Source organism: Arabidopsis lyrata, assembly GCF_000004255.2.
Source record: "Arabidopsis lyrata subsp. lyrata unplaced genomic scaffold ARALYscaffold_3, whole genome shotgun sequence".
In the NCBI taxonomy this organism is placed as follows: Eukaryota; Viridiplantae; Streptophyta; class Magnoliopsida; order Brassicales; family Brassicaceae; genus Arabidopsis; species Arabidopsis lyrata.
This window is the reverse complement of record NW_003302553.1, coordinates 13,595,904-13,610,459: the sequence shown is the minus strand read 5'-3', so window position 1 is coordinate 13,610,459 and position 14,556 is coordinate 13,595,904. Positions and strand designations below refer to the sequence as shown.

At 32.9% G+C, this 14,556-nt stretch overlaps 2 protein-coding genes across 2 annotated transcripts; both read right to left on the bottom strand.

The window, feature by feature from the left end:
* Positions 1 to 1,619: 1,619 nt before the first annotated feature.
* Positions 1,620 to 4,730, bottom strand: LOC9321844 (D-aminoacyl-tRNA deacylase). Its single transcript, XM_002883622.2, has 10 exons — positions 4,554 to 4,730; positions 3,633 to 4,134; positions 3,376 to 3,556; positions 3,147 to 3,289; positions 2,981 to 3,044; positions 2,738 to 2,790; positions 2,442 to 2,497; positions 2,278 to 2,352; positions 2,006 to 2,194; positions 1,620 to 1,908 (listed from the first exon to the last, which is right to left on the bottom strand). The coding sequence occupies exons 2-10, from the start codon at positions 4,056 to 4,058 to the stop codon at positions 1,821 to 1,823; spliced, it is 1,275 nt and encodes a 424-aa protein (XP_002883668.2). The 5' UTR covers positions 4,059 to 4,134; positions 4,554 to 4,730; the 3' UTR covers positions 1,620 to 1,820.
* A 2,272-nt stretch (positions 4,731 to 7,002) lies between these two features.
* On the bottom strand, positions 7,003 to 10,387 carry LOC110230252 (protein MAIN-LIKE 2). The gene is made up of 6 exons (XM_021032521.1): positions 10,151 to 10,387; positions 9,720 to 9,825; positions 8,938 to 9,582; positions 8,613 to 8,780; positions 8,130 to 8,522; positions 7,003 to 8,039 (listed from the first exon to the last, which is right to left on the bottom strand). Exons 2-6 carry the CDS (start codon positions 9,807 to 9,809, stop codon positions 7,314 to 7,316), a joined length of 2,022 nt encoding a protein of 673 aa, XP_020888180.1. The 5' UTR covers positions 9,810 to 9,825; positions 10,151 to 10,387; the 3' UTR covers positions 7,003 to 7,313.
* Between the last annotated feature and the right edge of the window lie 4,169 nt (positions 10,388 to 14,556).

Genomic DNA, 14,556 nt, shown 5'->3' with positions numbered 1-14,556 from the left:
TACGTGGAGGTGTATAGTATTAATATAGTCCGAAGGTAATGAGTACCGTAGGATCTCTGCGTGTGCCAGCGAGTTTATTAACTGTTTCCTACTAATCGACGGCTATGTTTCGTTGGCTATGTTGGCCCTACGTTTCAATCTTAGTATACCTATAATTATATTTTTGATGTATCTACTATCTACATTGCCAACATTTTCTTAGTTTAATACAAGTTGATTTCTTATGGTTCCATTTCTTTTGTGTGATATTATCTATGTAATATATACTTTGTATATATATATTTTTTTCTTTTTGATATCCAATACTTTCATAGAAATTCGAAATATGAATTTTTGTCATTCAAAAATACAGTATTTCACACTTAAGTAAATGTGTGAATAGTTTGTCATTCAAAAATTCACACATATAAATTTTTGTCATTCAAAAATCGACTTATATTATGAAATAGAGAGAGTATTATTTGACGAAGATGTGAATAGTTTGAGCAACTAATGTTATTTTATGAAATCTGACAAATAATATAGAATATAATAGTTTAGTAAGTTGTGTTTAATACTAAAAACAAGATATATATACCGACAACATTAACATAATGATAACACTAACATAATTTAAATTTTTCTAAACACATAAAGTAAATATGCTAAGACAATATATACCAAGAACTAGACAATTTTTCTTTCAGATTCATGGGATTCATTTTATAGATGGGTTTTTAATATAGTCCAAAATATTTAGGTCTTTGGTTCGTAAAATATGCATTTCGCTTACCAAGTTATCTCCGATATAATGTTTTAAAATATATTAGATGAAGATGTAAATAAATAAAATACTATTTGTTAGGGTTACAATATGAAATATGAATCATTTTCGTTCAAAAATATATTATCTCAAATTTCAATCGGGAAGGTTTTGAATACCAAGAAAATAAACATGGCAATGTCCCTAATTAATATTAACCAAAAAAAAAAAAATGTCCCTAATTAATACATAGGTGCATGCATTAGATAATGTCATGTACTGTATTTTTTTTTCCCCTATAAAATGGGCAGTAGTCACGTTATTTTCAATTCCCCATATTAGACGTGATTTAGTTTTCTAACTAACCGGAATGCAATATAAGTTCTTTGGAATGGATAATTTATAAGTTCTTATTTCAAACACATAGTTCAAAATATAAATTATAAGAAAACTATATGAAATATGATGATACTATTGAACCACAAACAAAGTACCAAAGTGGTTCTTTATCTGATTTTCACATCCCCACATCATAATTTCTCCCCCTCTTCGAGGAAAACGAAGCAAAAGAAAAAGCACTAACAAAAGTGCGAAAATGACCAATTCATAATTGATATAGTGATCAGTTGACTTACTTGAATAAAATGTTACTGTATCTCCTTGGTCTAAATTTTCAATAATTTAGCTAAATAAACTAATTTTGAAATTGTAATTTGTGAAGCTTCAGACAAAGTTAGAAACCATCAAACTCAAAAGGAATTTCCTATCCAAAACTTCAGTAAAGTCAACTATGCCATGCCACTGACTAATAGAGAGATAAAAGTGACAAATTTGAAATTCTCAAAAGTCTCTCAACAATTGAAAAGAGACAAACAAAAACAAAAACTCAACTTGTGTTTTATTCTATATTTCTCCTGTTTTGTCTTTTCATGTTTTATTCTTCGTCTATCTAAATCTGAAAGTGAAACTTTTACAGATGAATTCCAATCTCAACTTAGTTGTAATAGTTGAAAATAATCTAAACCCATCATCAAATGATAGATTCTGAATCCATAAACATGTTTTAGGGTCTCACAGTTTATGTGAAATCGTTTGGCTTCCCAACATTGATACTCTCTTCAGCCAAAAACTCTGTAATGGCCTTCTTTTGCCATCCTTTGAAGCTCCTGCAATAAAGAAAAACAAACCCCGTTACTCGTTATCCAATGCGAGGATCAAGAAAGCAAACAATATCAAGAGGAGGAAGGAAGTTATAGAGTTTACTTGTGGTCAAGATGAGCCAATATTTCGCCTCCTGGGAATGCTGCTTTAGTAGCTTCAAATGCTGCCTTAATAGACTGTCTCCAATTTCCACCAATGTAATTCTCTACAGGCGTTGTTTTGGTTTGAGTTGGATCTTCCATCGGTAATGAGTATCCAGAAAGTAAATGGCCTACCCAAATATCGTCTTTCCTGATGATTGCAGAATCAAAACAATGAGCAAAATAACAGATTCAATGTTGTGCTCGCACAAAGCAGAGTTCTTGACAACTTACAAAACTATATCCATGTGACGAGGAGCATAGTGTCCACCTCCAATCCCTAAGAGAACTTTCCTCTTTCCGGTTTCACTGTCTACCAAAAACGATCCACATTAATTTAGATCGATACTACTTTTCTTCTTTATGTCGTGGTAATGGTCAAGCTACCATAAATATACCTGTTCCAGTTCCCCACGGCTTCACCGCCTCCTAGCCCAAGTCCTTCCCACATTAACTGAAATCATAAAACACAAATGCATTTTGCTAAATGGAAGCAAAATTATAGATATTGTCAAGCAATTTTACGTTAATTCATGAAGCATTGATATAGACTAAACGCTACTGGCCAGTCATGAGCCGCAAAATTGTTGTTAATCAGTCTTTAAACCCACAGGAAGCAACAAGAAACAAGAACAACGACCTTCTTCTACCTCCTGAAAGAAACCAATGAAAGTAACAAACTTTTTTTACTTACAAGAGCCATGACTTGAGCCGCATCATCTCTCTTCCAGTATTCCTCTGTACTACCTACATATACACAATAAGCAACGGTTAACTAGAGCTCAGAATTGTCGACACACACACGATAAACATTCTTAGAGATCAATGATGACTATAAATTCATATAACCATCAAAATTTAATACCAACAAAATGGCAATTTCGAGAACGCAGAGAGCTAATCAATTCAGATAAAAGGAACAAAGAAAGAAACTCACCAATCTCCAAAAACATCGTTGGCTTGTTAGTTATTGGTCCATGATGAGTAGCTTCCAATGTTATCTACATCCACACAAAGCAATTTACATTCTCACCTTACTTAAAACCAAATTTCAATTCCAACGAAAACCAAAACTCATGAGAGAGAGACTAAACAACAAATACCTCAAACTCAGGAACTAAACCATGAGCTTCAGCCATTTTCTTCAAAAGACGAAACCATGGACCAATTCTAGGGTTTGGCAACGCCGCCCATCCTGGCTTTCCTCCTTGCGGCGGTGATTCTCCATCCTTTAGATGAAGCACTCCTACACTTATCAACCAAAACATCATCCTTCAGAAACTCATAAAACAAACAAAACCCAAATCAAAAGTTTGGATTTTTATGCATTACCAATCGGATGAACAGTTAAAGCAGGACGATTTGAGACGGCGGTGTGACGGCTGAGGAAGATGACTTCATCAATAACTTCACCGGTAGCTTCTTCCCAACGTAAATCAAGATCGTCTTCTTTAACTATAGATCTATCGTGTTGAATCACTCTCGTTTGCTTGTTACTGAAACTCTTTATGTCTTGAAAAGAATCGTAGCCGGAAAGTGTTAGTCAAAGATTGAAACTTTACATGCGGAGAAAGATTGAGAAACTTTACCGGCGGTAAGATAGGTCCGGCGATCCAACCGGGCATGGCGAGAAGCGCCGCTGCAGGATTGATCGACGCTGGATCGGAGGTGGTGGCTACGATCAGTGTCACCATTTTTCGAGTTGTTACTGTAACGCGAAAATCGGCGTTTTTAAGCGATTTGATAGGAGTGCTACTTTCAGAAATCTTCGGTGCTTTCTCGGATGTCGGGGAAGCCACATCTACTTCTGACAGTGAAGCTACGGTATGGGGAACAAGTTGTTGTAGCTCTTTGCAGTCTGTAGATTTCGAACTTTCAACAACAGTGTCAGTTATAGTTACAGTCACTGGTGTGACCTCCACTTTATCCGTGGCGGCAACATCATCAGCTGCTTTAGTCTCGCTTGAATCGGCTAGTTCCATGTCACTAGCCGGAACTTTTCCCACCTCAGCCATAAATACTAACAAACTCAAGTCAGCTCAAAACCGGAGAGACTCAAGCTTAACACCAAATATATTTACTTCCCAAAGCCTGAAGGAGAAATCAAACAAACAATAACCAAATTATTTCAGTGAATTGACATTAAACTCCACAGAAACAACAATTAGGAACATAATTTTGCAGAATAACCACTAAAAGTCTCCACTTTTGGAAATTTCTATGTCAATTACAATCTTCATAAAGATCTAAAGATCTTCAGACTCAAGTATTACCAATAGACATCTTTGAAACAAACAAAATACCCATTTTTGTAGGGATTTAAACCCCAAAATTAAAGCATTTGCTAAAATCTTTTAACCAAATCATAAAAAGTCGGCAAATTGGTTCCATATTCTACGGAGTTAGAGACGACCCAGTATCAAGATTCGCATAAAGATTAAGCATTTAATACTAATTACTAAACTAAATTAAAGAATTTAATACAACTTCAAAAATAAAAAAGAATTTACCTAGCACAGACATCGAGAAGATCATCACCCGACCAAATAAAAACTGAAGCCGCTTAAGTTCTTGTAATAAGATCAAGAATCTCGTAGATCGAATCGAACAACCTCAAATTGGGTTTCAGAGAGAGAAGAACAAAAGGTCTTGTGACAAGACTCTTGTCCAAAAATCAGATGGTTGGACTTAGAAATGACTAATGAAGAAAGAAGAAAAAAAGCTTCGAGAGAAGAAGAAAGTGGGAAGGAGAGGTTGTAATTGGGTGTGATGCGGTGTACAATAATATATGTGGACGTCGTTGATCTAACGGTTAGATGTGTCTCTCATTAGTATTGTTGTTTCTTGGTTACAAAGTAAGAGTAATGTTAAAGTTTAGGGATCGGTTTTGCAAATATATATAAATTAGTTACTACGAGGAACAAAACAAAGTATTGATTCTTACACAAGTGGATGTATATCTTTTTTAGGACTACTTTTGTTTAAGAACTTAGAATACTTTTGTAAGAAAATGTTTAATAAAAAGGAGAATTTTCAATGTCAATTTGTTGAACCACCGCTGATCTATCTCTAAACACTAATGAATTTTGGTGATAATTTTTTTAAATTCCAAAATTTACAAAAGAACAAATGTGAAATGGTAAAGATTAATACTACATTCTATACCAAATTAGATGAGTAGAAAAAGAGAGAAATTGAAAAAAAAAAAAAAAAAAAAAAAAAAAAAAAAAAGAAGCATCTTTTAAGGTAAATTACAGAAACAATTTCGAAAAATAACTCCAAATATTTTTTATTTAGGATCAAACTGCACAGATTTTTTATGTTTTTAAAAAAAAAAAATATTAGAGATAACTAGGGGTATTCCTGAATTTTCTAAAAAATAGATTTGTTTGTAAAATTGTAGGTTTAAAAGAACAATATTTGAAACTTTAAGCATTAAAAGACATTTTTTATTAACGGATATATTTTTCATATAATACAAAAGTTTGTAGTTTTTATAAAAAAAAGTAAAAATTAGGGATAATTTTCATGAATTTAACCCACCAAACATATTTATAATTTTTTTCATAAGAGTATTAATAACCACAATAAGTTTTTTTTTTTTAAATTCATTATTCAAAAAATAAAATAAAACTTTAAAACAACCTTATATGTTTAAGTGAGAATTTGTTTTTATTGCAAAAGTGCATTAATGTCTTAGATTCTATTTTTACAAAACAATTCAAAAAAGGCAGCTATCTTCGACTTAGAGGTTAGTAGGATTTACACCGGCGGACAGATCGATTGGTCCGGTGAGTAGAGAAGAGGTGGACTTTATCATTCAAAGTCACATTGAACATTGCTCACCAAACACCACATTTTTTTCTCTTACTATAAAACATACCTAAAAATCATCTGTAAAACAACATTTCTTTTTGACCATGTCAGCGACACGATGTGTGATTTCAATATCGTTCAAGAACTCACCACCGTATAAAGCAAGAAAAATACCAGATAGAAGGAATTAATTTCTTCTAAAAACATTAAAGAGGAAGATTATGTTGTCTTCTTCCGCGGTCCAACCGGTCCGGTTGTAGTTAGGATCTGGCGGTCTCCTATAAACAGGAGCATCTTGCGGTAGGGTGTGCGTAATTCTGGAAAAAAAAACTTCCAGAGAAGCTTTTCGCTATTTCATATGTGACAAGTCTGTCTTTACTGTTTTCCTTTACCATTCAGACATATGCGAATTACTTCACTGGTCTAAAAATAGGTACTATCCAAATAGGGTGGGTAGAGAAGCATTGGCCCATAGGTCCATGGGTCTATGTTTTTTGTGAAATTTGTTTTTAAAAATAGCTCATATTTAAAAAAAAAAATTAAAGTGAACTGAAAATTAATAAAAAAGGCTCAGGGTATATTGGATAATGTATTTGGAGTGATTTGAGTTTTAATGAGTTTCGAGATGATTTTACTGAATTTTGGTGAATTAGAAAATCTGTTATTAAAATTCTTTCAAATATTACCTAAAAGGCTAAAACCATGGAATTTGGATTCATTATATTTCTAACTAAGAAATTCCCAGAAATTTCACCTAAGTCACTCAAATCACTTCAAATCTATTACTTAAAATGTTTCCAATAACATTCGATTTGATTGTCCATTTAAAAATTATTAATCCAATAACACTTGATTTTTAAAACCTTTTTAAATTCATTTTTGACTAACATAGGATTTGTCATTTTAATATAAATCACTCTAAAGCTTTATTCAATATATTTTAAAAACATTCAACAGTTATTTATTAAATGGTTCAGATTTTAACTAAAACTTCAAAAAAACTCAAAAAAAAAATTAATAATGAAAGGTCCAATTTTTTTTTTGCACAAGGGTCAATATTTAAGTTGGGCCGGGGCTTTCCGAAGATAGTCTCCATCTCTTATTAAATTTCTTCCTAGTTTGTATAATGAGAGAGTCATATAATTCGACTGTAATGTACAACTATTCGACAACTTCATATATGGCAAAAGAACTATCTTTCTTCTGTTACCTCTTCTACAAACAATTTAACACAATCTTGAAAAAGGCAGTACTTAAGACTACAAGTTAAGAAAAGAAAAAAAAACACAACATAAAAACTAAACTCAACTTCTTCTCCAGCTTTTCTTCATCAATCTTGATTTGCCTTGATGTATAGTATAACTCTCATGGAATCTTACAGTTCCATTAACTCGAGAGAAAGAAGAGGCAGAAATTCACATTGGTTAAACAGATGAGAAGGAAACCAACTGGTTTCAAGCCAACACAGTGTTCTCTCCTCTTCTTTCAAGAGAAGACGACTCTGCAACACTTTCTCCCATCTCTGTTCCATCTTCTTCCTCTCTGTTCGCGTTTTCTTCACCGCTCACATCACTAAAGCCCTTTGTTGCATCATCATCTTCAGCCTTTGATTCTTTATCTTCTTTCTTCACATCATAGCTCTCAGTTGGCTCCTCGCCACTCAGAACATTAGTTACTCCAATTTCTTCTTGTAACTTACTGTCCTCAATAGACTTGTCTGTGTCGTCTAGCAATGACCCTTCAATCTTGTGGATGTCTTGAGTCTCGGGCAATTGAGGGATGGTGTCGCAAAGCTCCATGTCATCAACTTTGGTGACTGCATCGTACATATGTGTTCCATCGTAAACCGAATTTGTATGACTAAGTGGTAAATGCATCTGACCAACCTCAACCAAAGGTCCAAACTGGGATTCATCTTCACTACCTCCATAGTCTTCCATTGGATCGATACCTTTTCTTCTCTTTCCCATCCCCTTCCTTCTCACCCTCTCTTTACCGCGCATTCTTTTCCCAAGTTCGATCTGCTGCTGGCTTTCTGTTGTAGCCGTTACTCCAACTTGATCTCTCAGGCAATCTTGCGCAAGGCCTATAATCCGTGAAATCATGTTGCCTCTTTCAAGGTCCAAATCATGTATTTGAAAATTCTCAGCCAACTCCAATATATCCCTCACATTTGAAATCTGAAATAACGAGGATAAAGTATTAAAGTCACACATAGAAACCTAATGTCAATACGACTGAGTGTCAAGAAACTTGTGCTTAGCTATTACCGTTCTTTGAAACTCGCTTGAGAGAGAGATGGGCCTTCCCACAATTTTTCGGGTAATTCCCAGATACCACCTCATGTAGTCTGCTTCATCAACACCTAGAACATCATCAGGAACAATGTTTTCCCACCGCATTTCCCATTCACTCAACTCTGATTCCATTTTAACCGACAGGTCTACCCCTCCATCAACTCCCCGGGACTTTCTTACCCACCTTTGCACATCTTCTGGGATGCCTTGAAACAAGCCAAATTGTTTGAGACAGCGATCAGGCAGATGTCTCTCCGCCTTGTCAAAAGATATCAGCATTGTTTTCGATCTACCCAACTGCAGAGAGTCTCTAATATGATCCGGTATGAATCTACCATTCATATTTTCATACGGAAGCCACTCCACCTAATTCCCAAGGTATATCAGCAACATTAGATCAATAGAATTTTACACAAAGAAGAGTAGCTGATGAATGTGAAAGATAAACAAGCTTACCTCACATGGCTTCAAGACGTCCAACGCTTTCCGGTAAAAGACCACATCACGGTTTGCTGTTGGACCATTTTGCTTCCCCTTCCACCTAAGCACAAATGGGAAATGATCATGGATGGGCTCGCGATTCAGCTTTGGCCGGCCAATGTTTAAGTGATAGTAACTCCAACACTACAGAAAACAAAAGATAAGGAAAGAAGATTAAATCAATGTCTTCGATTTCATAAGTATTCAAACTGCTGAAACTAGCAGAAACATTCTGGATAGGCTCGGTAATAATATCCTCTTGGATCAACAGTTTAAGAACAAGAAATGAAAAATTAAGTACCTGTAATAGCGTCAAGCAACCACATATCGTGCTTTGGGATTTAACAGAAGCATTGCCAAGTGCTCTATACAAGAAAGCCAAAGCAGCTGCACCCCAAGCAAATGTTCCCGCATCATCAAAATCCTCAAACAGCGGAAGATACATAACAGGCACCTTGTTTCCAGTGGTAGTAGAGAAGATGGTGCTCCCTACTAAGTACAAGAGGTAAGCCCGTGTACAGCGCTCAACTTTTTCAAAAGATGCATCAACTTCACATTCAGAGAACTTCTCTTTCAACCAGCTAAGCTTAACCATCCCACCACTAGCGTAATTAGATGCTGGTGCCTCCCCTAAGTACCTCTCACATATCGCAGAACAAGTTGTATACGTAACTCCAATGACAGGTTTACCATCAATCCCCAATCCCAGTAACAAGGCAATGTCCTCAAGAGTCACAGTCATTTCCCCAACAGTGAAATGGAAAGTGTTGGTTTCTCTCCTCCATCTCTCAACCAACGCAGAGATAAGAGGGTTATCAAGACTAATGGCAGGGATCCGTCTCAAAAACCCGAAACCGGCTCTCTCCACCAATTCTATCTGCTTTGGTTTAAGCTTCCACTCACCCAACTTTGAAGTATGCTCATGACACCTCAACGCACCTCGCTCCTAAACCACATAATTGTTAGTCTAAGGACCAGAAAATGCAAATACATCAACAACAATACTAAGCAAAACCATCCATTTATATCACTGCTTCCACAAATCGATTGTAACTATTAAAAAGAGCCATAAGAGTTTTAAACCTGGCCATCCCAAACAGCAGAGGAAACATGTTTCTCTTGATCATAAAGCACAATGTCCTTAAGTGGACCTGGATTCGCTAAGACATCCATCAGAATCAACACTCACCTGCACAAAACCAAACAAATCTTCAAACTTTAATCAAAAACGCTCCAAAGCTTCAAACTTTACCAGAAAAAAACAATAATTTTGATGTGCCCTGAAGCAAATTCGAAGCAAATTATAGATTCATCCATCAAATCGAAGAAACCCTAAAACAAAATCCAATCTTTCAAATGTAAAAGACAGAGATTTCCTCAACACTAGGAATTCAATTAACAGAGAAAAAGGTTTGATTTTTATTATCATTGTTAGGTTACAGAGAAGAAACGATATGGAATCAGAGAGACAGAGACGTTAAACACGAAACGACGCCGGAGAAGGGAGGACTAACCAGAAAACAGCGCGGAACAGAGGACGAAGAACTTTGAATGAATCAAAACGACGACGGAGTGAGATTAAAAAAGAAGACAAGAAAAAAGAGTTTGAAGGGCAGATCTCAGGATTTGTACGAACCCTCAAAACGACGGCTTCCTCGTCGTAAGGGATAATGCTTTTCTCTTCTCTCTTTTTTTTTTTCTTTTTCTTTTTTTCGTTATAAACTATTTTAAGAGGCAAAAATAAATATCTGTGTCAACGTGTAAATATGGGCCTTACTGCCTTACTGGCCCAGGAGCTGAATTGCTTAACTTCGTAAGTTTATTAAAGTTTGTACAAGTTGTATAAAAAAGAGGAAAAAAAAAAAAACAAGTTGTATAAAAATTATATTACTAGGTGATAATCCGCTTACGTCGCGGAATTTTTCTGTTTTATTTATTTTAGTTTATTTGATATTATATTTTGATAAATGTAATTTTTAATTATCTAATTATTTACTATTTTTAGTATTAAAATATATTTTCTAGCAACATTCTCAACAATGCATCATTCATACAATCAGTGGCGGAGGTAGTGTTATACCATGGGGGTCAATTGACCCCCATGAATTTTTAAAACTTAGTTTAATTTGATTAATCATTTATAAATTGACCCTATTATAAAATAAAATTTGACCCCCATCAAATTTTAATTTAAGAGAAAACCACTAAATATTATATATCAAAAAGAATTATTATAATTAAACTCATTACAAATAAATTTAAAAATAAAAAAATATCCATTAAAATGAGTTCAACCTAATTATCACTATTCTTTCGCTATTTTATGATTTTTTTTCTTTTTCCTCTATTTCAATTAACATTATCCATTGAAAATCATAATGGAAATAAAATTTTAAGTTCAAATTTATATACTTTTTAGTTTGACATGAAACGTTTTGATGATTTTGCTCATATACTACAAAGAAAAATATGTCTCATTTTTTTATTTATCGATTTTTAAAACTATTTTTGATGTTTTAAAATTGCAATTGCAATAGTTGAAAGAAATTTTTTTACTATGAATATTTTGAAAATGACTTCCCGTAGTCGTGTAACACTGTGACAAATAAAAAAAATTAATAAAACATTTAAATGATATAAATAATACTATGATATATTTCTAAAAAATTATATTTTGATTATATCTTTTTTTTTTAATAAAATTATATATATTTTATATTAAAAAAAAATTGACCCCTATAAACAATTATATCTTATTTTTTAAATAAAATTATATATATTTCTTTTGTTTCATGTTGTAAATAAAATATGTTTTTAGATTTTCTAATCGACTATCAATTTCTTTTGTTTTTTCTTTATATTTTTTTTTTGTTTTTTAATGTTTATTTTATGTTATAAATATTTGTTTTTGGATCTTTAATTTGACTATTAATCCCTCTTGCATTTTTTTTTGCGTTTTTTTTATAAACCTACTTGTACTTTTTCCATATATGTACATATCAAACTACTAATATGCAAATTTATGTCTAAGGGAATAAATCTTGGATTGTGCACTTACATTTTCAAACCCAAAAGGGATCAACACCATCTGGATCCAAGCTCAGTCGGTAATGTACGAGGCATGGATAAAGAAACCAATCTCTATTCCTATGAACTTTTTTTTTGGTGAGCTCCTATGAACTCGTTTGTGATAATAGAGCTCATGCCTTAAATTTGCTCGTGCTATTATCAGATTAATAGAGACATCATTATTCTGAAACAAAAGTGGAAAGTCATAGGTCATCAAAGAAATCAATAATATCAAAACAAAAATTGTTTCAAACCAATCTAGCGGGTCTGCAAAAGCGATTAGGAGGAGGTGGCTGTACATGATCCCAGACATTACGATCAACGTACCTACAATATAGTAAAGAACTTCAACTAGTGGGTTAGGCGGAATGGCAATAAGTGAATTTTTAAATCTCCTCTAAAAGATTTGAGAGAGTTCGCTAGCCGTTAACCGGCGGTTTCTTGAGGCTTCAAAGATCGGAGCCAAGTCTTGATGATCAATATGCTAAAGATTTCCATCAGCAAACTCAGCATCGTGCTCATCAAATTTAGCATTCTCTTCCAATTCAGCTTCATTCTGTTGAAGATCAGCAGCTTCATTCTCTTCCAATTCATTATCTTCATGATCAGAAGCTTCATTCTCTTCCAGTTCATCCTCATCTTGAATATCAGCAGCTAAGAGATAACTTGTGGCAGTGTATCAAAGCCCATCTATTCGAACAACTACAAAATATTAAGCAAAAATTACAAGAAAAAGTTCAAACACCTACATAGAAATCTAATAGAACAACAAATATCAACATCAACATATTTTTTATGATGGTAAGCCTGCTTTACCAGGATTAGCCCATTTAAAAAAATCTTTTACACCTTCATTATATGAAATAGAATTATCCTACAAGAAGAAAAACATTAGCAATCAGAAAAATTGTAACTTTAGAAATTTTTATATCAAGGACATATTTGTTGCACATTGCATGTAATGTATTTTTCCAATCCAATACTATTAATTAAGAAGTACATTTACAATCTTCCCCTTGAAGTTTTAAAGTATTTACGATACAATGCCCTTGATATAAAAATTTCGAAGACATAAAAAGATCCGTTTAAAAACATGTGTATCTAATCAAACCCGATAGGATTTATTTAGGATCTTATGTTTTAATCGTGACCGTTCATTACAAAAAATTATGATCGTTGATTTTGTTTTTTAGATTTCTTTAGGATATCCTCTTGCACATTATGCCAAGATTTGAATAAATTGAAACAGAAATTTGATTTGGAAAAAATCATTAAGATATCAATCTAAATCTTGGCGAAAAATAGAATATTTATTAAATGATGAAAGATCCGATTTCTATGAACACAATATTTTGGTTTTCTGTTTTAGAAAATAATTCCAATAATAATCAGAATTGATGATTAAAATCTTCATAATCATTAAAATGATATCAACTATTTTCAAGACTAATTTGAAGTAATAAAATTAAATTAATTAATAAAGATATAATTATATGTACACATATATTAATACGTTTTGTTTCCATAAATTTTTACAAGTCGAATTTAGTTTTATATTAGATCCTGACCCGCATGTACGTGCGGGGTTTCATATTTTAAAAGAATTTCTATCAAATTTTAATTCAATATAGATTTTTTTTTTATGATATATATTTTAGTGTATTAGATTTGGATCCACACGTACGTGCAGAGATATTTTTCTAGAAATTGTTATATAGATTTTAAAACTATAAAATATTTTTTTGTGTTCGTAAAATTCGTAATAGTATAGATATTATATAGTTAGAGTAATGAATGAAATTCAGTTTTGTTAGTGCATATATTTCAAGATCCGGACTAATTTAGTTGTAAAAGTTAAGTGATTTTATGTTTTTATTTTCTAAACTAATCAAAACATTTCTAACAGTTTGATTACAGATATTAAATAGGATATGGATTCGGTTTTAGTTTGGGTCATTTCATGTATATTAGCTAGGCGTAACTATTTTGGAACGGGAAACCGATCCCGTCTTGTATATGTCATAAAAATTCTTCGTCCCATAACCTGTCGTATATGTGAAATAAAAATAATACAGTCCGTATCCGTCATAAATAGAATATATGTAACTGAAAACATACGTACATGGTTATGTGTAAACAAATTTATTTTATACAGTGCTCATAACCCGAACTCAAGCCAGTTGAGTATTTAGTTTGATTTTTAATTTATGTTCCCCTCCCATCCCGTCTCGTAATTCCTATTTCCATTTTATTCCATTAAAATCATTTTCCAAATTCTTGTTTTCTTACCTTTAAATTCCATACAATATATATTGAGTTTTGCGGATTAATATGTATGCTATCAAAGTTACAAATATATTTTAACAAATTTATTAGTGTTTCTTTTTTTTTGACATCTTCGGATCGACAAGGCCCGATCCATAGCCAATCCCTACTACGCGGGATAACGCGACTTAGTGGAGTCGAAGTCTGGTGGGGAAGGCGGAGTCAAATGGACCTATCCACTTGACTAAAGGCACATCCCCAATTTATTAGTGTTTCTTTTCTTAGCTAAATTTTGCATATTTTTCTTTTTATTGTTTAATTATATTTAATTCAATTTTTTGGACAAAAATAAAAATTTGAGATACAGCTATAAAAGAGATATACTATTGCTGCATAATTTGTTTTGAATGCAAAATATATAATTTGTTCACATTATTTTGAACAGTGTGTGCAATGTATTATGGATTTATTTAAGGAAGATCCGGTTAAAAAGGAAAAAATGAAACACAAAATATTCGAAATTAATATGCATAATCTATTGTTTAGATATTTCTGAAATTTGCTTTAAACGAAGACCATAATGATA

Coding starts and splice junctions, on each gene's coding strand:
- LOC9321844 (XM_002883622.2), bottom strand. CDS start 4,058: ATGGCTGAGGTGGGAAAAGTTCCGGCTAGTGACATGGAACTAGCCGAT. Junction 2,791..2,980: donor AACGATGTTTTTGGAGATTG/GTGAGTTTCTTT, acceptor GTGTATATGTAG/GTAGTACAGAGGAATACTGG. Junction 2,498..2,737: donor CGGCTCAAGTCATGGCTCTT/GTAAGTAAAAAA, acceptor TTATGATTTCAG/TTAATGTGGGAAGGACTTGG.
- LOC110230252 (XM_021032521.1), bottom strand. CDS start 9,809: ATGGATGTCTTAGCGAATCCAGGTCCACTTAAGGACATTGTGCTTTAT. Junction 8,523..8,612: donor ACGTCTTGAAGCCATGTGAG/GTAAGCTTGTTT, acceptor CTTGGGAATTAG/GTGGAGTGGCTTCCGTATGA. Junction 8,040..8,129: donor CAAGCGAGTTTCAAAGAACG/GTAATAGCTAAG, acceptor TCGTTATTTCAG/ATTTCAAATGTGAGGGATAT.